The sequence below is a fragment of the Oreochromis aureus genome, linkage group 9 (assembly GCF_013358895.1).
Source record: "Oreochromis aureus strain Israel breed Guangdong linkage group 9, ZZ_aureus, whole genome shotgun sequence".
Taxonomy (NCBI): Eukaryota; Metazoa; Chordata; class Actinopteri; order Cichliformes; family Cichlidae; genus Oreochromis; species Oreochromis aureus.
In genome coordinates, this window is record NC_052950.1 from 34603253 (window position 1) to 34624280 (window position 21028).

The window sequence follows — 21028 nt, forward strand, 5'->3', positions numbered from 1 at the left end:
AACAGGAAGCAAATGATGAGATATAACAAATACTACAAGAACTGGACTGAAAAATCAGCGGCAGCAGGTCTCCTGGAGTGCTGAATCCAAATTTAGGAGGAGGAGGATTCAGGAGGAGAGTTACAATAATTAATTTCAACAGCTTTCTGTAAAACACAGTGGAGGCTCCGTTGTGGTTTGGGGATGCATTTCAACCAGGGATGTTGGTCTTTTCAAAATGAAAAATACAGACTGGTTTTGAGGCATTTTCAGCACAATGATGAACCCATACACACTGCACCCAATGCAGTTAAAGCATACCTGGATAGAAAACACATTGGAGCACTATCAGTAGTGGATTGACCTCTCCAGACCCCGATCCTACTGAAGACTACTGAAAGAAATAATGAGAAAGCTTGCCTTAGAGAGTTCAGACCGCGTTGAAGAAAACAGGTGGTGATATAAAAAACCTGACGTGTACTCTTGTTGCTCATCTAACAAGGGTATACATCAGGACAGGAAAATATGCTGTATTTTCCTGTATGCTTGCTAATGATTCAATAAATTGATGAATTTTTGCCCCACTGTTTTGGTTTCTATTTTTTGGTGAAAAGTATAATGTGGAAGAAACTGTTTGCTTTACTTTTAGAGTAACCCTTACAGGGGTTTATGTGTAAAAATAAATTACATTTGTTTACAAATAATTCAATAAAATAACATTCAGAAAGACAACTTTTAGAAATAATAAGATCTATTTAGATATGGCTTTCTTTTTCTGAAAGTCACGTTTCAATGTAAATTTATTAAGTTTAAATAAATTTAAATATTCTTACATAGCCGTAATTTAATTTAATTTAATTTAATTTATTTTAATTTATCTTTCACTGTTGAACTACTACGGGTAATTGTTGCTCCGCCCCCTCTTGTTACGTGTATTCTCACATGGTCTCGTCCCTGTAATAAGGGTGTGTATTTTCAACAGCTTAATCTGTTTTAAGCCATTACCGTCAAATTACTAAACATTGTTTCAATATGGCTCCTAAAACCCTTCTTTATTTTTAAAAGTTGTGTATATATGGCACCAAATAATCAATTATAATGTCGTTAATATTGATTTAATTTATTGCCTCCCCCTTTCTCGTACATGGTACGATCCCTTCCCGTTCGAAGTTGAAGCGGGAGGAAGTTGTCGATGTCTTGCCGGTTGTTGTTGATGTTTCTCTAAAAAAGAAAAGGCACCGCAGGTATATTATTTATCGAATTTACATTTATCATATTTATCGTAATGTAATCTTATGTTTTGGATGCACGAGTCACTGTTCACTGTTTCAGGCTTTTATGATTAGTTTATTTTCTGTTGTCATTACAATGAAAGATAAGCTGGCTAGCTAGTGTTAGCCTGCATACTTAAAACGGACATTGGTTGAAAGCATGTAAACTAAATAGTTAGTTTCTCTCTTGTCTCTCTCTTTAACAAAGTCTCCTTACAGTGCAGTTTTTGTTGTACAAGATGGACGTGACGACCTGTCTGAAGTCTCTGCTGCTGGCTATACAGCAGTACAGAGACAGCAGGACAGCGCAGCACGCAGCGCAGCTACAAAAACAGGTGGAGGTGAGCTAACTGTTCAGTTTATACATCCGTCAAACTGGAGAATCACACCTGAGTGGCTTCATGGGGCTCCGCGTGAGGCAAGCAGTGGTTTTGGAGTAGAATATACAAAGTAGGGGTTTGCTGTGTAATAATTTGGCCTGTGATTACAACTCAAAATGCTGTTAGGGATATGTGTATACTATCCCTGTGCAGTTTACCTACATGTTGTGTGTTTGCAGAAGCTTTCAGGGCTGAAGTGCGAGCAGCTGCTGTCCTCAGCTCAGGCTTTGCCCAGCGAGTGTGTGAGTGGGCTGGTAGAGCTGGCTGGAAACCCAAGCACCAGCCCCACCCTGACGAGCTCCATCATCTCCCTGCTGTCACAACTAGGTACAGAACACCTCTTCACACTTTATACACACTTCAGCACCAGTAACGGACCATCACCTGAGTGGCAGTTTGAATTCAAGTTTATTATAGTTAACTAAAACTTTTTTTTCACAGAAATGTGAAATTCCAGAAAAGTCCCAGATTTTAGTCTTTATTTGATTACTTCTGTCAAGCCAACAAGCTTTTGGGGCTTTTGCGATGTCATGTCATAGAGATGTAGTTTTATCTAAATGGCATAAACTATTGTGTTTATATTGTAAGCAGAGGAGTAGTGCTGCTGGAGCAAAAGTATTTAAAACATTCACATACAACTTAATCTGTTGAAATTTGGTTGTCATTGTCAAAGTGTTGCATTAAAGTCAATAAACACTAAATGAATGGTCAAAGCTGTAGGGCCAAATTTCCTAACAGTGTGTGCCAGTGCAAAGCCTTCTTTAGGCATCAAAAAGCTGCTGGCGGGTTTACCAAAGAGGCACCGTGTCAGTTTTGTGACTGAAAGCTGCCGGGCAAATTAATGTGACAATGGTTTTACAAAACAATCCCATGGGAGTGGAAAATTCTTTGGGTGATCTACTAACGGTGTACTTGTACGGTGTAATTTCATGCATTCAGTTCATTTCAATAATTATCTGCCAAGAGCATCACAGATTAGTGGATCAGAAATGAGCACATCCGATGAGGGAGTCTGTTGAAGCCAGTGATGCTGTAACAAAAATAATATAGTGAAAGGTTTTACACATGTCCCTCTCTGAAAACGGTGTGACAAATGAGAGGAGGCTGAAGAAGAATCAGTATATTTTTCTATAAGGATGAACTTATCTGATAGAATTCGTTTGGGACTGTTGTGAGGTCCTGAGGTCTGAGACTCGGGTGGAGCGGAGGATTCATCCTGAAGACAGCTGTATTACCACAAACTGTCCCACCGTATAAACCTGACATCTGTGTGTAACAGCTGATCTGTACAATGTGCAGAAGAACACAAAGTACTTGCCATCAGATCTAAATTTCTCTGAAGACATATGGCTGGTGTGTGTGCATGCAGTGCATTTTTTTTTAACCTTGAAATACCGATCATTACATGACATACAGAAAAAAGATCAATGTGTCGATTTATGCATGTGACACAGTACTGTGTAACTTCAACGCAGGGACGGGTTAGGATCAGAGTGTAAATAACATCTTGTGTTCTTCTTTGCACATCATGCAGGTCGACACTGTCAAAGATTCCTATGTGGTTGAATAGTTTGGAATAAAACAGCTGTACTCTGGATGAATCCTACCTCCACCTGATTTGTCAGATATATGTGTAACTCTTGAGGTTAATGCTAGAATAGAGGGACAATTCAAAATTCACCAGATAATAAGTGAGGCAGAGGGATGGCATTGTAGTCAGAGGGGTGAACGATCATACAGGGAAGAATAAAAAAGAGAGGAGAAAATGTAAGCACCATGTAGGAACTAATAAAGATGGTCACACAGATGACTTTATGTTCTTTAATTCAGTCTGAAGTTTTATTACTTTTCCTGTGTTTTAGCAGAGCAATGTAAACTTACTGTTGTGTTGAAATAACCTTAAAAACAACTCAAATGTGCACATCTGTGACCAATATGCTTCTGCTTAAAAAGCCGCACTTCACATCCGATTGCAATGCCTCCCTGAGCTGCTGACAAGAACCTTTCATAGTATAACTGGTCCAAACACCAAGTCTGTGAAGGTTCTCAGTCATCCAGGTCATCGCAGTCTAAGGAGCTTGGAAAGAAAAGCGTCTGGACTTCTGTAAGTTGCTTGAAGACGTTTCACCTCTCATCCGAGAAGCTTCTTCAGTTCTGGGGTCAAATGGTGGAGAGTCCCAGATTTAAGCCCTGTGGGAGTGTCCCCCCCCGAGAGGGACAAAAGGACCCCCTAATGATCCTCTACCTAATCACATGAGCCAAGGTGTGAAAACGGCTGTAGGTCACAATCAGCCAAGGTTTCAGGTGAGCTCATTGTGAAACCTAGCCCCACCCTATCATGTGATTTCCTGAGGTCAGATGCCAAAGGGTGTGAGTGGGCGTTAAGGCGTCTGGGAAGGGATCTCAGGCTTCTCGGATGAGAGGTGAAATGTCTTCAAGCCACATAAAGAAGTCCAGACGCTTTTCTTTCCAAGCTCCTTAGTCCAAACACTAAAACTGAAAACTAAACTCAAACGAGCAAATCTGGAACTGAAATTAAACTGAGCGGAAATCAAATTCAAAGAGAACTAATGTGGAAGAAGTCATGAGAAAATCAAAGCATCAGTAACTTTGTTTACAGCTGTGTGGACATCATATAAATTGAGGTTTTCACTTCCACAAAAACATGTTACAGGTTCAAGCTCACACATCAAATCTCCGGCTTTATATAAAATATTGTCGTTCCATGCTTTCAAAGTATTTCTGTGATGCAGTGTTATTTTATGGAGCAGAACAATTCTTGACACTTGTTGATTATACAGGTATAATATATAGAAATACATGGTGCCACTGGCTTGAAAATGTATCGTCCTAAAACTTTTGGTGGGGACCTGAGTCTGAGACCTCTGCGTCTAACCATCCATGTGAGTCCCATTATATTGATGGGAACTGCAACTTTCACATGTTATGGCCATAAGCGACATTAAGTGGTTTTTTTTTTTTTGTTTGTTTTGTTTTTGAAGATACTATGATTCTTTTCATAAAATTAAAAAATTTATTCAATTTCAAAGTCTTAACTTTGATTTCAGGATTTCAGAAATGTACAGTAATTTTTTCCTATTCAAAACCAAAACTTTTATTCAGTGTCCTTTACCGCAGTGTTCTTATTGCCTCACATGTTTAACTCATGTCCATACTGCAGGAAGCAGAGGGGAGGGGAGTCAGACCCCTAGTGCTGTCAGGAGATGAGGTGGAGGAAGACCAGACATTACAACAGGAAGGATGAGAGAGCATGTTTTGAGAAACCTGAGCATGGACAATGTGTAATCTGGGGCTTTGAAGTTGTTGCTTTTTAGGTATTATGATGTCTAGAAGGGAAATAAGAACCTTTTCAGGTCATCAGTAATCTAGGATCCAGATGTTCTCATCCCTGGTTTTATCCAATTCAGTCAGTTCAGACAGATTCTTCAAGATAAGGGAGTCCAAAGTAAGAAATGGTCTCTGGTAAGGGGGAAAGAATAAATCCCTCTGAAAAATGAGACCTCTCTTAAAGATAATTCAACAAGGCTTCCTTAATCCGCTGAGACCATAGAAGGATGGTTAACAGGCTAGTGTTCCATATGTAGCTTATACAATACTTTTTTTGCACAGGCTTCTCAGACCCTGGTATGTCCTCCTCTGAGGTTTCACCTTCTTTTCTCAGTGTCAGGCCCTGTTTCACCTCATGTAGTATGGCTGCCCTTCTACAGTTCTGAGTAAAATCCTGTCTGCCTCAAATATATGTGCAGTATGTGGATTTCCACTGTTTTTACAAAATTTCAATAACAAGAGCAAACTATTTGTTTGTGTGCCAAACTTTTCACAATGTGCTGGAAGCTAATCTTTGAATGCATAAATGATCAGAGGCCAGTTGGTCAGTTAGGGTTATTATTGTCTCCCAAAGAATCATATCATATTGGGTCAGGACACTGCTGCATCAATAAGTAGAGAATAGTAAACAGGACGTATAGTGTAGTAAGAATAATAATTAAAAAAAGGATGTTCATGATTTCTGAGACAGAAAATTCACACACTAACGATTTCATACACACTCATTCCTCACAGCCTGTGACGATCAGAGCCGGGAGATTTTGCACAGCAGCTACAACCTCACCAGCACCCTGGCTGCTGTCATACACTGTCACAGCAACACACCCGGGGAGCCTCTGGTGCTGCAGGTAAGCCCATTATTACAGTCGGTGTGCTGCTAGCAAGGGGTGAGACTCAAGCAATTACAGGAAACGCTGTAGCTGTTTTCACCCAAACTGAAGCCCTGAAGCCTTCTAAACATTACCGTCAGTTTGTGCGAGCACAAATGTCTCTGCCAGTTCACAGTGACAGCACGGGTGTCGTGTGTCGGCTAAAGGAGGTCAAATTGTAAATGAAAAGTCAAATTCAAAGACGTAATTTTCATTAATTGTAATAAAACTAATCTGTCCAGATAAATTTATGCTTTGGTGTTGTGTCAAAATCACTGCAGCGTTTCAGAGCTAGCAGAAAGAAAGTGCCATAGTGCTTCTGCTCAAGAGCAGGCAATTTCAAAGACACCAAGGTGTCTTTGAAATTTGTATAAGCTGATGCATATTTAATGAGCAAAATGTAAAATTGAGAATTGTGGTTTACAATAAACTCTTTACCCCTTGAAGGCATAGTAGGAGTAAGTGTTAAGGCCATTTCCTGTACTGAGCAGAACAAACTGGGTGTGCATCAGAAGTTTGTGAGGATAGTTTCTGCCTGTGCAGAAAAACCAGAAACTATTCTAATAGTCGTCAAACCACATCTTCATTAATATAGATGTAGTAAATAACTGAAGCAGATTTATGACTGTAGCTGCTCGATAGACTTTTACCTCTTCATCATGAGTCTTTCTCTAAAACTGTCTTTGTCGTCTGTGTTGTGTTGCTCTGTATTTCAGTGCCTCCAGGTGCTGCAGAAGCTGACCTACAACACTCGCATCTTCCAGTCCGCCAGCTACATCCACGAGCTCATCACTTTTCTCATGACCAACATGTGAGAAACACATCTCATCTCTGCCTTTATGTTATACTGAATTACTGCTCTTTATGTTTTGATTCAATTACGTTTCAATTAACGAGATTACCAACGGTCTTTCATCACAGCCAATCTCAAAATGAAGACGTTGTCATGTCATGTCTCGGCCTCTTGGCCAATCTTTGTCGCGACAACATCTCCGTGCAGATCTACATCAAGTCTCTGGTGAGTTTCTGCTGATTCACATACAAGAGGAAGAATTCTAAGAATTAGAGATCCAAGAAATTCATGAGCTGCAAACCACAATCGTCAAAATTTAACCAAAAAAGGCCTTTAAATATTTCGCAATACATATAATCAATATAGGATACTCTGTTTTTGCACTATTAAATTTTTTTGGGCCACATGCATTTGTTGTTGGTGACCAGTATGAGTGAAACTGGTTATGTTATTTTGTAGGACAACGTGAAGCAGTTTTATCGCACACTGATCAACTTTCTGGCTCACAACAGCCTGACTGTGGTGGTCTTCACGTTGTCTATACTGGCCAGCCTCAGCCTGAATGAGAAGGTTGGAGAGAAGGTAGGTGAACTCTGCTGGGATCTGCATTAAACAAAGTGTCTAAAGATACAATTTAAAATTAGCTGGCTTTTTTATGCTTGAATGATTCATAAGTCAGAGTTTAGTGACTTAAGAAACAGAGAAATCTTTCCTCTGAAAATGTTCAGGTGCACAGACTGGACTGAAAAAGACTGAAAAAGCAGCTAACGTCCAAAAAAATAAAAAATTGAAAGACCGCCAAAAAACATGGAGAACTTTTGCTCAAAAAAACACTTTTAAAAAAATTACAAGGTAATCTGACAAAATGTCATCAAATGAGACTCAAGACTTCTGCAGGTTTCTGTCATGATTCTATTTTTTTTTCTTAACAGTGGAAACAATTGTTCCTTTTTTAGTTTGTTCCTTTTTTCTCTTCTCGTTTTTATATGTTGAACAATAAACAAGATTCATGCTGATTCACATAATATCTTGTCTCTGATCTCTGGGATTTCCTCGTAGCTCTTTGACGCAAAGAACATCCATCAAACGTTCCAGCTTGTGTTCAACATCATCGTGAACGGTGATGGTACTCTGACGAGAAAATACTCAGTCGACCTTTTGGTTGATTTGTTAAAGAACCCCAAAATAGCTGATTACCTAACAAGGTATGCAGATAATTCAGAGCTCTTTTCCTGAATAGCTGCTTTACAACTGTGCTGAAAACCTTTTGTCCATTTCCAGGTATCCCCACTTCTCGGCATGTGTGTCTCAAGTGTTAGGACTGCTGCATTCGAAAGACCCAGACCCTGCAGCCAAGGTGAGAAACAAATGTGATAAAACACACCAGCTGTTCTTCACTCTTCAAGTTCCCAATATTCCCTGAAACCATCACGTGTGACACAGTTTGCATCAGACGTGATGCTCTGCAGCTGACGTTAGCACTGACCTTTTTGTGGTAACGGAGAAAAAACAAAAAAAGGAAAAAATGGGTCGCTCTTAGACAGTAAATTCCAATGTGGTCCATGATGAGGTGCAAACTGCAACAAGTCCAGCCATGTGACTTCCTCCCTACTAAATATTCCACAGTCAGCTGTTAGTGGTATTATCACAGTGGATTGGGAATGACAGCAACTCAGCCACGAAGTGGTAGGCCACGTAAAATCACAGGGCGGGGTCAGCGTATGCTGAGGAGCACAGAGATCACTACAGACCTCCAAACTTCACATGGTCTTCAGATTAACTCGGAGGCAGCGCATAGACAGCTTCATGGATTGGGTTTTCATGGCTGAGCAGCTGCATCCAAGCCTTACATCACCAAGCGCAACGCAAAGCATTAAGTGCAGTGATGTAAAGCACGGCATCACTGGACTCTAGAGTGGGGAGATGTGTTCTCTGGAGAGACTTTGGTGGAGGGGGGATTATGGTGTGGGGTTGTTTTTCAGGAGTTGAGCTCAGGCTCGTAGTTCCACTGAAAGCAGCTCAATGCTTCAACATACCAAAACATTTTGGACAATTTCATGATCACAACTTTGTGGGAACATTTTGGAGATGATCCCTCTATGTTCCAACATGGCTGTGCACCAGTGCACAAAGCAAGGCCCATAAAGACATAGATGAGTGAGTTTGATGTGGAAGAATTTGACTGGCCTGCACAGAGTCCTGACCTCAACCCGATAGACGACCTTTAAAGCAGCCAGGCCGACCCTATGAGTTAAGACTGGGCTGTCACTCAAGTTCATATGCACATGAAGGAAAACAAGCAAATATTGCTCAAACAAAAGGTAGCTTTCAGTTAAACTTCAGGGATATGAGCCTGTCCAGGTAAGAAGCAGAAGCCCGGGTGGATCCGTTTGTCCTACTTTGATGCAAATCATAACAAGAGGAGCGCATTCAGCATGGTGATGGCTGAGGGATAGAAAGCTGTACCTTAGTCTTAGTTTTTGTCTTTATGGCTCTGAGACGTCTGTCTGAACATCAGTGAATTACAGGGAGTGCAGAATTATTTGGCAAGTTGTATTTTTGAGGAATAATTTTATTATTGAACAACAACCATGTTCTCAATGAACCCAAAAACTCATTAATATCAAAGCTGAATGTTTTGGAAGTAGTTTTAGTTTGTTTTAGTTTTAGCTATTTTAGGGGATATCTGTGTGTGCAGGTGACTATTACTGTGCATAATTATTAGGCAACTTAACAAAAACAAATATATACCCATTTCAATGATTTATTTTACCAGTGAAACCAATATAACATCTCCACATTCACAAATATACATTTCTGACATTCAAAACCAAACAAAAACAAATCAGCGACCAATATAGCCACCTTTCTTTGCAAGGACACTCAAAAGCCTGCCATCCATGGATCCTGTCAGTGTTTTGATCTGTTCACCATCAACATTAGTGCAGCAGCAACCACAGCCTCCCAGACACTGTTCAGAGAGGTGTACTGTTTTCCCTCCTTGTAAATCTCACATTTGATGATGGACCACAGGTTCTCAATGGGGTTCAGATCAGGTGAACAAGGAGGCCATGTCATTAGTTTTTCTTCTTTTATACCCTTTCTTGCCAGCCACGCTGTGGAGTACTTGGACGCGTGTGATGGAGCACTGTCCTGCATGAAAATCATGTTTTTCTTGAAGGATGCAGACTTCTTCCTGTACCACTGCTTGAAGAAGGTGTCTTCCAGAAACTGGCAGTAGGACTGGGAGTTGAGCTTGACTCCATCCTCAACCCGAAAAGGCCCCACAAGCTCATCTTTGATGATACCAGCCCAAACCAGTACTCCACCTCCACCTTGCTGGCGTCTGAGTCGGACTGGAGCTCTCTGCCCTTTACCAATCCAGCCACGGGCCCATCAATCTGGCCCATCAAGACTCACTCTCATTTCATCAGTCCATAAAACCTTAGAAAAATCAGTCTTGAGATATTTCTTGGCCCAGTCTTGACGTTTCAGCTTGTGTGTCTTGTTCAGTGGTGGTTGTCTTTCAGCCTTTCTTACCTTGGCCATGTCTCTGAGTATTGCACACCTTGTGCTTTTGGGCACTCCAGTGATGTTGCAGCTCTGAAATATGGCCAAACTGGTGGCAAGTGGCATCTTGGCAGCTGCACGCTTGACTTTTCTCTCAGTTCATGGGCAGTTATTTTGCGCCTTGGTTTTTCCACACGCTTCTTGCGACCCTGTTGACTATTTTGAATGAAACGCTTGATTGTTCGATGATCACGCTTCAGAAGCTTTGCAATTTTAAGACTGCTGCATCCCTCTGCAAGATATCTCACTATTTTTGACTTTTCTGAGCCTGTCAAGTCCTTCTTTTGACCCATTTTGCCAAAGGAAAGGAAGTTGCCTAATAATTATGCACACCTGATATAGGGTGTTGATGTCATTAGACCACACCCCTTCTCATTACAGAGATGCACATCACCTAATATGCTTAATTGGTAGTAGGCTTTCGAGCCTATACAGCTTGGAGTAAGACAACATGCATGAAGAGGATGATGTGGACAAAATACTCATTTGCCTAATAATTCTGCACTCCCTGTATTGTTAACGTCTGCACCATCACAACGTCTTGTTTTAAGCAGCACAAAAGCTTTGCATCAAATCACGGAGCAAACTTCAGGATGCTGCTGTGCTCACATCTGTTCAGTGCAGCCACCACATTCTCCTTTCAAGGCTTACAGACACAAACTCACTTAATTTTAGTGTGTTAATATATTTAAAAATATATAAAACAATCAAATTAATTTCTGACGCAAATACAAATGCTTTGTTTTTTTTGTTTGTTTTTAGACAAATAAGACGGGTGGCACAAAACCACCTGTGGTTTTTTCTTTTAAATATTTATTACTGCTCGTTAATAAGACAGAAGTATTTCATATTCCATTACTTAATCGATTATTATCAATATGACAATACACACCACACTTGTATAAATCATAGTTTTAGAGTTATAAACTTGGCCGACGATCAAGACCTTTGAGGTTTGACCAGAAGAACGATCGATCCAATAAACGCTGAGGTTCACAGAGGGAGAGCTGGTGTTTCAGCACTACAGAAAGGCTGTAATGTGTTTCAGTGGGGCTGTTTAGTGGTGTGGTTACACAGCTTATTTTGGGACCTGGTGTTGAAAGTCTAACATAAATATCTTTGTTAACCCAAAACGATTAACCAAAGAAAAGTCAAAGGGACAGAAATGTCCTTCACAAGCACAAGTGTTAGTCTTTCACTCTGGTTTACTGAACATGCATACAGATGGTCCAAACGTGTTTCTGTGTGTGTACGATAACAGCATTTTGCTGTTGCTGTTTTGTTTTGTTGTGCAGCAATTAAAGGAAACTGTTCTCACACAGAGTCACATGCTTTTTCTTCCTGTTATAACTGAACAGCAGCTTTTCTGATAAACTGGTGTCTCACATTAACTGATGGCAGTGAAACAGCTCCTTCAGGAGCTGCTGCCGACAAACCAGGAAATAAATGCAGGGAATATTTAGTCTTTAAAAATGTTAATGTTGTTTTTTTGTAACAGCCTGGTCTCACATTATTTGTGCGTGCAGGTTTAAGCTGTGACACCTGGATTATTCTGAAGTTTCAGTTGAACGATTCGGACACAACATCTGCAGCTGTCAGCGTTTTTATCAACTGCTGCCTTATAAAGAAACTGCAAAATATAAAATCTCATGATGAGTTCATTTTTAGTTAATCTGGAAGAACAGCAGCAGAAATGGCCTCATACTTTCTTAAACTGAAAAACTAAACTGAAATGATAAAAATCTTCTATCAAAAACTGGAACTAAATTGAACTAAAAGAAACAACAAAAAGGCCCCGAAACCTGAAAGGATTCAACCTAAATTTGGATTTTAAATGTCAGATCTAGAGGTTTTCTTACATTTGCTCAGGAGTTTAAACAGAAACTAAAATTGATTTTTAAATTTAGGAAACTGTTGATTTTAAAGTCACTCAGTGTGTTTCCTTGAAATGAAAACATGATGCTGTAAAATGACCAAAACCACGAGCACAAGAGGAAGCAAGGCAGGGGCTTCACAGCATTTTGGTTGCTCTTTACCTTTGATGTTTAAAGAGAAAAATGAAACGCTGTAAAAACTGTAGTTAATAGTTTTAATATTAACAGGCAATTATAATGTTTAACTGGTTCATAGCTGGTTTGCAAACCTCTTTTTTGACATCAGCTGAAAAGCTGTTGGACATTTGTTGGTTATTATTTGGTCGATGGTTTTATATCACAAGACCGAACTTGTTCAGTTTTGCTTTCATCTTTCATGTTTTGCTTTCGCTACCTTTTCCATACTAATAATGCACGAGAGGTTTAGGAACGCATCATGGTTTGGGTTAAAATATCAGGAGTGAAACCGATCACTGTGTAACATGACATGTGTCACAAAAGCAACGCCAACAGATTTTCTTTAACATATACTTACTAACATAAATATACAAATATGGCATAATAATATTATTAATAATGATAATGATGTTGCAAAAATGTTGTTATATATGTATTTGTCGGTTAAAATAAATAGATATAAATAAATAGATATTCAAGTTTCAGTGGTACAAAACAGAAAAGTATCAGATGTTTGTTGCAGTTTTATTAGATTTTTAGTCAGTTTGGTGATTATTGTAAGCTTGAAGCTGCTGCTTGTATTACTCACAGGTTATGTTGAAATTTGGGTGTTTTTTTTTCTCTGAAGTTTATAAATGGTAAATGGCCTGTATTTGTATAGCGCTTTACACTACATTCAGTCATTCACACACACAATCTGGTGATGGCAGCTACATTGTAGCCACAGCTGCCCTGGGGCGCACTGACAGAGGCGAGGCTGCCGGACACTGGCGCCACCGGGCCCTCTGACCACCACCAGTAGGCAACAGGTGAAGTGTCTTGCCCAAGGATATTTGGCATGTAGCATGGAACGGCCTGGGATCGAACCCCCGACCTTCTGGTTAGTGGCTGACCTGCTCTGCCACCTGAGCTACAGCCACCTCATTTTAAGCATCGAGGCATGAAGATGCTTCTGCTGTTTACTATGCATATGATCAGACTGTTCCTACTCTTAATCAGCATCAACCATTCTAACATATAAGACAGTAAATAAGGAAAAGCATTATCGGCCCACCTTATATTTTACTGTATAATTGCACACTTGCCTCTTTCTGCAGCCTATTTTTGGATAAAGGGAAGGAAAGCCTTTAGAAGGCCATGCTCAGCTGCTACAAACCATCTTGATGTGTGTGTCGTGTGCAGGTGTTGGAGCTTCTCCTTGCCATGTGCAGTGTCTCAGGTCTGCGCTCGCTCCTGTGCGAGGTGGTTTTCAAACCAGCGGGACTTAAACTCAGAGCCGCAGGACGGGACGGTGGACGCAAGGCGCAGTGTGGGCTGGCACTGGTGCAGTGGCTGAGCTCGCCCGTGGAGGGTGGCGAATCTTGCTCTCTGCAGGTCCTGCAGCTGTTGAGCGAGCTACTGGAGGTACGGTTGACCCACTGGGATACAGGGGAGTGGTCTGACAGTGGCAGAACCGGTCTGCAGCTTTTCTTCTGATTACCTGGAAGCCGTAATCCTGATTATAATAAAATTTGTTAGCTGTCCACCCACTTCTGTTCCTATCCTCTCCATGCAGGAGACGCTGGGAGCAGAGAGTATGCCTGATTCTACGCTGAGCTTTGTGGAAATGTTGCTTCCGGTACTGTTAGGGCTGCTGAAGGGCCTCAATCTCTCACAGGGAGACGCTCACCTGAGAAAACACTGTCTCCGCATCAGCTACGTCACCAGCCTGCTGCTAAATATCCTTCACGTGACCCTGCAGCCCTGCAGTCTGTCTCTGTCTGCACATGTCTGATTCCTTTGAAGCCTTAACTCTACCACTCCTGTGCTCCGAGGATACCACCAGATCCTTGGTGTCCTGCCAGATAAGCGCTCAGCTGTGCCTCTCACAGGTTGAAGCTATCCTCTCATGTTGTCATAGCAGCAATCCACTCAGCTGTCTGCCTCCCAGCTCTGACGATGATCTCAGGTGAGTGAAACATCTGATGACGTTTCGTTATACAACACATCAAGCTCAGGTTTTTCTGAGGGTTCATGTAATTTTTAGAGATGCAAGAGAAGCAGTGGGATTTCCAAACAGCGCATTATTAATGCAAAATACAGCTGCACTGCTTTATGTGATCAGTACTTTGTACTCACATTGTCCCTAAAAATCTTTAACTCTTTACCCCTTGAAAGTCTACCATGAGTAATACTTGAAGCAATTTTCTGAACTGAGTGGTTTCTGCCATATTTCAGGTGTTTGCATCAGAAGTTAGCGAGGGTGAGGGTGGTCTCTGCCCATGCAGCTACCCGAAAATGATTCTTCGTGTTGTCAAACTGCATCTTTTTGATATATACTGACGTGTCAAACCTCGTCAGTAAAGGTGCAGTGGAGATCATCAAATGTCATTATGGAGGGAAAAGATTTCAAAAAATCCCCCTAAAACAGCCGTGCTGAGCCAAATCAGCCATGCTCCATTTACTGGTTGCAGTTGGTGGTTGTTATGAAACTTGACAGACTTGCTCTGATATTTAGAGAAAAACACCAACCAACCATCAACACACAGCCCACGAACAGTAGTGAAAACTAGCTGCCGGACCAAAGATGTCAGCAGCCCAGATGAATCCTGTGGCTAATGCTAACATGATGCCCAACAAGCTTTGGGAGAAGGTCTGTTTTTTTGTTGTTGTTGTTTATTTAAAAGGTCATTCTCAATTACACAAAGAGCCACAAGCAAGTTGAAATCTGAGAGACACAGCGCTGATCTACATAACAGATAAGGAAAACAATCCACTAAATGTGGTATCAACTTTTATTTTTATTTTTAAAGAGCTGTGCAGACTTATTACAGTCATTCACTTCACCTCTACAGAGACATCCGCTAAGTAATCCACTATGTAATTAACTGAAACTAGACTAAAAACTGAAAATACATATGAAAAAAAACATTTGAGTTAATTCAAATAAAAATATAACAAACGAGACTTTTGAGAAAGGTTTAAACTATCCTCAGTTTTACTGCTTGTTAATCTGGTACAATGTGGTATCATAACTTAGCTGATGAGGCTTTGGTGGACATGTTTATTGAGTCACTGGATGTCTACAGACTCAAGACTGTCCTCCATACAATAACATATTAAACTTAACACTGAAACTAATGGAATGAGGCCCTTTTAAAGGGATAACACACTTGCAGACCACTGCAGCTGGCGCGCTGTCTAAACGGCACAGATGACCTTCAGAGACCCACAGTCTGTGCATCAAAAGAAGAACTGACACTTCACATCTGAAATGCATCACTCTATACTTAGTTTTGTTACTATTGATAACAGGATTTAAGTGAAGGCGTTTACCCACTTTCATACTTCATACTCATAGAAAGGCCTTAAAATGCTTTCAGCCTACAGAGCTGCAAATAACATTCAGGCAAAAATGTATCAAGTTTGAAAAGTCAGCTGCCACCCTGAACCTGAAACAACTTTAAATCAGCTTTTCATGATGAATTAAAGAACTCAGAGGTAATGTTATGTTATTATTTTGACTTAATTTAGCTGATGAAACTTTTCTCACTACTTTTGAGGTATTTTAAGATATTAAAATGTGTGTGTGGTGTCAGTCAGGTGTGTGCAGAAGCTCTGCTGAAGACTCTGGAGTTGATGAGCAAACTGAGACAGCATGTGAAGGACATGGAGACCAGCTTCTACAGGATGCTGCAGGTATTACATACAGGCTGATATTATATACCTTGTTTTTAGTACACGCAGGATTTTGTGTTCAGTTGAAACGGGCCATCATTCTCTCGGTTTTATCCCTCAGGACCAGAGGATAGTGACGCCGCTCTCTCTGGCCCTCACGTCCCACCACAGAGACCGTGTGCAGACTGGACTCTCTCTGCTGTTTGAAGCCACGGCCCTCCCAGACTTCTCCTCGTTCGTGTGAGTCTCATGATCGAAACTACACTTTTTTTTATCCAGAAATATTTAATAGTTCTTTGAATTGTGGACAAAATGACTTTGTTTTTTCTCAAGTCTGGGAGAAAGCATCGCCGCCAACAACGCTTATCGCCAGCGAGAGGCCGAGCTGTCTGTGAAGCGTGTGGCAGTGCAGGAAGTCCCGCCTCTCAGGACAAACACCAGCACGCTGGACTCTTCCAGTGTTTCCAGCAAAAGTGTCCACAGTCTGGTGGAGAAGATTCAGACCGGGCTGGAGGTAGAGTGTGCAAGAATGTTTCTCTGCGACTTTTGAAATGTGAACATTTTCCATGGGGGAGCCAAACTTTGAAAAACAACTGTGATCAGAACATAAGACCAAGATGAAGCATTTTCTTCTTTCATTCAAGCACATTCACTTTGATACACGATGAGGATCAGTCAGATCAACTCAACCAAAGGGGGAAGACGCCATCTTGTGGTGCACTTTAACAAATACAAATTAAATTACATCCTCAAATTAACTATTAGGTAATGTAAATTATTCAAGAACACCACCAGGCTAGCAGTGACCTGTTTAGGCTTTTTATTTTATTTATTTTAATTTTAATATGCAGATTTTTCAGAAACCATAAGTTGTTAGATAAGTCGTTTAAATGTCCAAAATTAAAATCAATTGATACAAATAAAAATAATTTAAATAAAATCACCTTTTGAAGGTACTACAGATTATGGGTTCTCTAAAATGTTGTGGCACCCAACCACATGCATATCCTGCATCCATGTTTAACTTTTACTTTGAAATATTTTCAGGACCGAAATGTTTTTGCTTGATTTTGTGGGTCAAAACAATAAAATGTTGCTTGGGCTGCTGCTAACAAATGAAACGTCTTAAATTACATAAACAAACGTGATTTATCAAACTTTATATTGTAGCTACAGGCTGTGCACACAGTGCAGTTTGATAAGATAATGTACAGAAGTAAAAACACTAAATTATTAGATTCTGATATTATTTTCCACTTTTCTTTACTCCCTAGATAATTTAATGTCGTCGGGGCCTCGAAAACTCAGTTTCACAAAGAAATATTTAATTATTTTAAGAGTTTTTAAAGGTCGTAAAGTTTGGGAAGATTTGGTGTAACCCCTGAAAACAGTGTCGGCAACATTTCCAGACAAACAAAACTGTGTTATAAACGTTTTCGATCTTCCCTTCGAACTTTCCACTGAAGTCTGTGTGATGCTTGCAGCTGCAGGAGCAGGTCAAAGACTCTCACGTGTCCGAGATCATCGACGTGTATGAACAGAAGCTGGTCGCGTACGCGGTGAGTACATCAGGCCTAAGAAAAGAGATAAACACTGCTGTAATGTTGCAGACGAGTAACCTGTCATATGTTTGCAGTTTTTTTTTTTTAACAGTCTGATTTTTACTACTTGAGAGTTTTTGTTGATGCAACACTAAAGCATCTGCAGAAGCATTCAGACTTTATCTGGATTTTAGCTTTTCTGTATCTGATGAAGGTTTCTGTGTCTCCTCCTCAGTCTAAGGAGAGCCGTCTGCAGGACTTGATGGAGGCGAAGGCTCTGGCTCTTTCTCAGGCCGATCGTCTCCTCGCTCAGTATCGCTTTCAGAGAGCTCAGGCTGAGGCTGAGGTAACATGTTGTTATTGTTTTTAAAGGATTCTTTCCTTTAGATTGTGATAATTCAGTGTTTGCAGTGCCAGCCTCTTAAATGTGAGGATCATGTGCTTTATCTTTTTTGTGATGTTAAAACATTAAAAAGAACATCATAACGAGCTATTTGACCTTTGTTTTTCCTGTTTTTTCTTACATTTTGTGCTATAAGATTAATAGTGAATAAATACGTTTAATTACGACGTTTAACGCAGTCTCAGGTTGTAGTTTGCAGATGCACTGCGTCACGCTGTCTGTGCCAAATGCTTTTCTGATTTTATGATGTTAAATGTGAAGCAGTGTCAGTTTGAGCAGCTCATAAAATCATTAAATTAAATCAAGCCATGAAAAAGTTCATCTTTGCTCAGAAATGGAATCACTGATGCTCGCTGTTTTTTAGTAAAATCCACTTTTCCTGTGTGTTAATTTTGCCCCGTGTTCTGCCCGCAGGCTCGTAAGCTGGCCGGTCTGCTGAAGGACGCCGAGCGGCGTCGCGAGGAGCTGAAGGTGGAGCTGAGCGGTCAGGTGCTGGAGGTGGAGCGCTCCAAAGCTGACATGGAGGAGCTGCTGCAGCACAACTCCAGGCTACAGCGGGACTCTGAGGAGCACCAGGACCTGAAAGGAGCCTACAACACCCTGCTCAACAGGTCAGAGGCACTATGGTGAAACCACAGTGGGATTTATTTAGGTATTTATTAACAGCTGTAGTTAAACAGTGAAGGTTTTTCTCCTCACACTTCGCTCTCTGAGCCAACACAGTTCAATCTGCACTATTTCCTTTTAAGGCCAGTAAGAAGAGAAAAACACTTTTTTGTGTTTTGATGAAGTTACAGACACTGGGGTCAAATGTGTTTTGACTTTTTAACCACCAGAGTCTCTTTTTTCTGTTCCTTCTTTTTGTTCTCACTTTTAAAATCCACAGGCTTGTTTTCATCTGTGATCTGTGCTGCAGATTTAACCAGTACTGTCCTGTTTTGTTTCCACCTGAGAGAAATGATCTTATAACATGTGTATAATAAAACTTTATTTCAAAGTTCAGGCTGTAGAAATGAAACTTTGGGCTGGTTTATTGGGACGTGCAGATGTGTGACAGTTCTGCTGTGCAGGTTCAATGAGACGGAGCGGCTGCTGAAGGAGGTGCAAGCGGCTCATGTTTCTCTCACCAAACAGACCGACACCCTGAGGAAGAACCACGAAGCACTCCAGCTGCAGCAAAACAAGTATGCCGCGCGCACACACACACACACACACACACACACACACACACACACACGCACACACACACACACACGCACACACGCACACACACACACACACACACACACACGTGCGAGACTTGTTTCCTTTGACCTGAAGACGAGGTTTCTGACGCTCGTTGCTTTTTGTTAGGACGGCATCATTGTTGGAGGAGAGAGAAGAGGAGATCAGATCGCTTAATTCAGATCTACAGAAGAAAAACGGTGACATCTCAGGTTGGTCTTCAGTTAATTTCACAGTAACAGACTCATACAAATGTGTGTATCCTAAATATGGGAAAGGACGTTCCCCCTGAAATCTGATCCCAAGACTCTTCATTCATCAGAGATGTGAGAAAATCTGTGTAACTTCTATTTGTTTATTAGAGGAACGTTTTTGTTGTCGCCAGCAGAGGCAAATGTTTGTCTAAAACTACAGCTGACTGATGAAGTCAAGATTATACGATATGTTTTTATCAGCGCTGAGATTAAAGACTACTTAAAGGATACGTAACCTATCCATGAGCCTCAGTCAGCACTTTGCTTTGTTCCTGTCAGGTCTGCGTGCTGAACTCCGGGCTGAGGAGGAGAAGGTGAAGGAAAGGGAGCAGGAGAGGAGAGACCTGGAGGAGACGGTGGATGTTTTAAGGAAAGAACTCAACAAAACAGAGCAGGCCCGGAAAGACGCCAGCATCAAGGTAACAAAAAGAGTGCTGATCAAACACGACACATTTGCTCCAAGCTGCACCTGCAGCTTCTTTACCTTTCTTTCCCGTATCTGTCATATATATCTTAACATGGAAAATATTTTGTGTTGGCTGTTTTTTAATTGATGCCTTAATTTTTGGTAAATGCACAGCTCACGTATGCACCTGTGATTTGATAGACAACTGACAGAAAAGTCATACACTGTTTTCACTTGTGTGAAGAGATGCTGATAAGACACAAACAATGCAAAAGTAACAAAGAAACACAAAAAAAGAAACTGAAATCCTCCAAAAAGGGAAAACAAACGCCTTTTTGACAACTTAAAAAAAAAAAAAACAACAACTCTTGATAAAATAAAATAAAATAAAATAATAAAACAGCCTTTTAGATCCAGATCGTTAAAAAAAAAATAAAATCCCAAACTTGAACAGCTTGTAAGCATCGAGGCGTGAGACGGAGTCAAAGACAGACTCCTGCAGCCTGTCCCAAAGCTTCTGTCCACAGACGAATCCAAGCTTGTCAGGGTTTAAGTCGATGATCAGGCAGCATACAGGAGATGAAACCAGGCCGGTTTCTTGATGTAGAACATTTTCTGTTTTCCAGGCGTCGTCTCTGGAGCTGCAGAAGAGTCAGCTGGAGACGAAGCTGAAGCAGAAGGAGGACGAGTTGAACAAACACTCTGCGATGATCGCCATGATCCACAGCCTCAGCAGCGGCAAGATGAAGAGCGACGTCAACCTGTCGCTCTGAGCAGCGACCGAGCCACAACGAGGAACATCAGATTTTAAACACATCCCCATCAACTTTAAAGACGAAGCTTGAGCTTTGAACCTTTAGGAAACTTTTTATAGAAAACACTTAATGGACTGTATTAAACACAACTTATATTTTAAAATATGTCGGCGTGTTTCTGTCTCTGTGTCTGTTTTTATTTGGTAAATAAATGATAGATATGTGTGTAAAACCTGAACGTCTCTGCTGACTAGATCGTTTTTGTAAATTCCTCTTTAAAAAATATTTTAAAACATAACTAAAATGAACTGAAGCCATCAGCAAAACAATAAAGGAAATACACTTAAAGGCCTCGGCCTGCTTTTTGAAATAAATTCTGAATTATCATTTGCATTTTTATAGAGCTGATGGATGTTTTCAGACAGACCCAAGAGTGAAAAAAGTCTCAAACTGAGTGTTTTTTTTTTTTTATTTTGTTTTTCAAATATTCAGATCTCATAGTTTAAAACTCCATGTTTATTATCAGT

At 40.6% G+C, this 21028-nt stretch overlaps 1 protein-coding gene across 2 annotated transcripts; it reads left to right on the plus strand.

Moving 5' to 3' along the window:
• Positions 1–1147: 1147 nt before the first annotated feature.
• Positions 1148–20739, plus strand: cip2a (cellular inhibitor of PP2A). 2 transcript variants are annotated; one of them, XM_039616972.1, is made up of 22 exons: positions 1148–1223; positions 1470–1591; positions 1810–1957; positions 5714–5826; positions 6564–6658; positions 6769–6865; positions 7100–7222; positions 7700–7845; positions 7922–7997; positions 13444–13665; positions 13817–13979; positions 14062–14209; positions 15840–15939; positions 16040–16158; positions 16252–16432; positions 17403–17477; positions 17695–17805; positions 18277–18473; positions 18933–19046; positions 19216–19298; positions 19620–19759; positions 20373–20739. In XM_039616972.1, exons 2-22 carry the CDS (start codon positions 1490–1492, stop codon positions 20517–20519), a joined length of 2700 nt encoding a protein of 899 aa, XP_039472906.1. In that variant the 5' UTR covers positions 1148–1223; positions 1470–1489; the 3' UTR covers positions 20520–20739. The 2 variants fall into 2 exon arrangements, with proteins under 2 accessions (XP_039472906.1, XP_039472905.1); XM_039616971.1 differs by having other exon boundaries at positions 1155–1223; positions 1459–1591.
• The last annotated feature ends 289 nt before the right edge of the window (positions 20740–21028 follow it).

Coding starts and splice junctions, on each gene's coding strand:
- cip2a (XM_039616972.1), top strand. CDS start 1,490: ATGGACGTGACGACCTGTCTGAAGTCTCTGCTGCTGGCTATACAGCAG. Junction 16,433..17,402: donor AGATTCAGACCGGGCTGGAG/GTAGAGTGTGCA, acceptor TGATGCTTGCAG/CTGCAGGAGCAGGTCAAAGA. Junction 18,474..18,932: donor TACAACACCCTGCTCAACAG/GTCAGAGGCACT, acceptor TCTGCTGTGCAG/GTTCAATGAGACGGAGCGGC.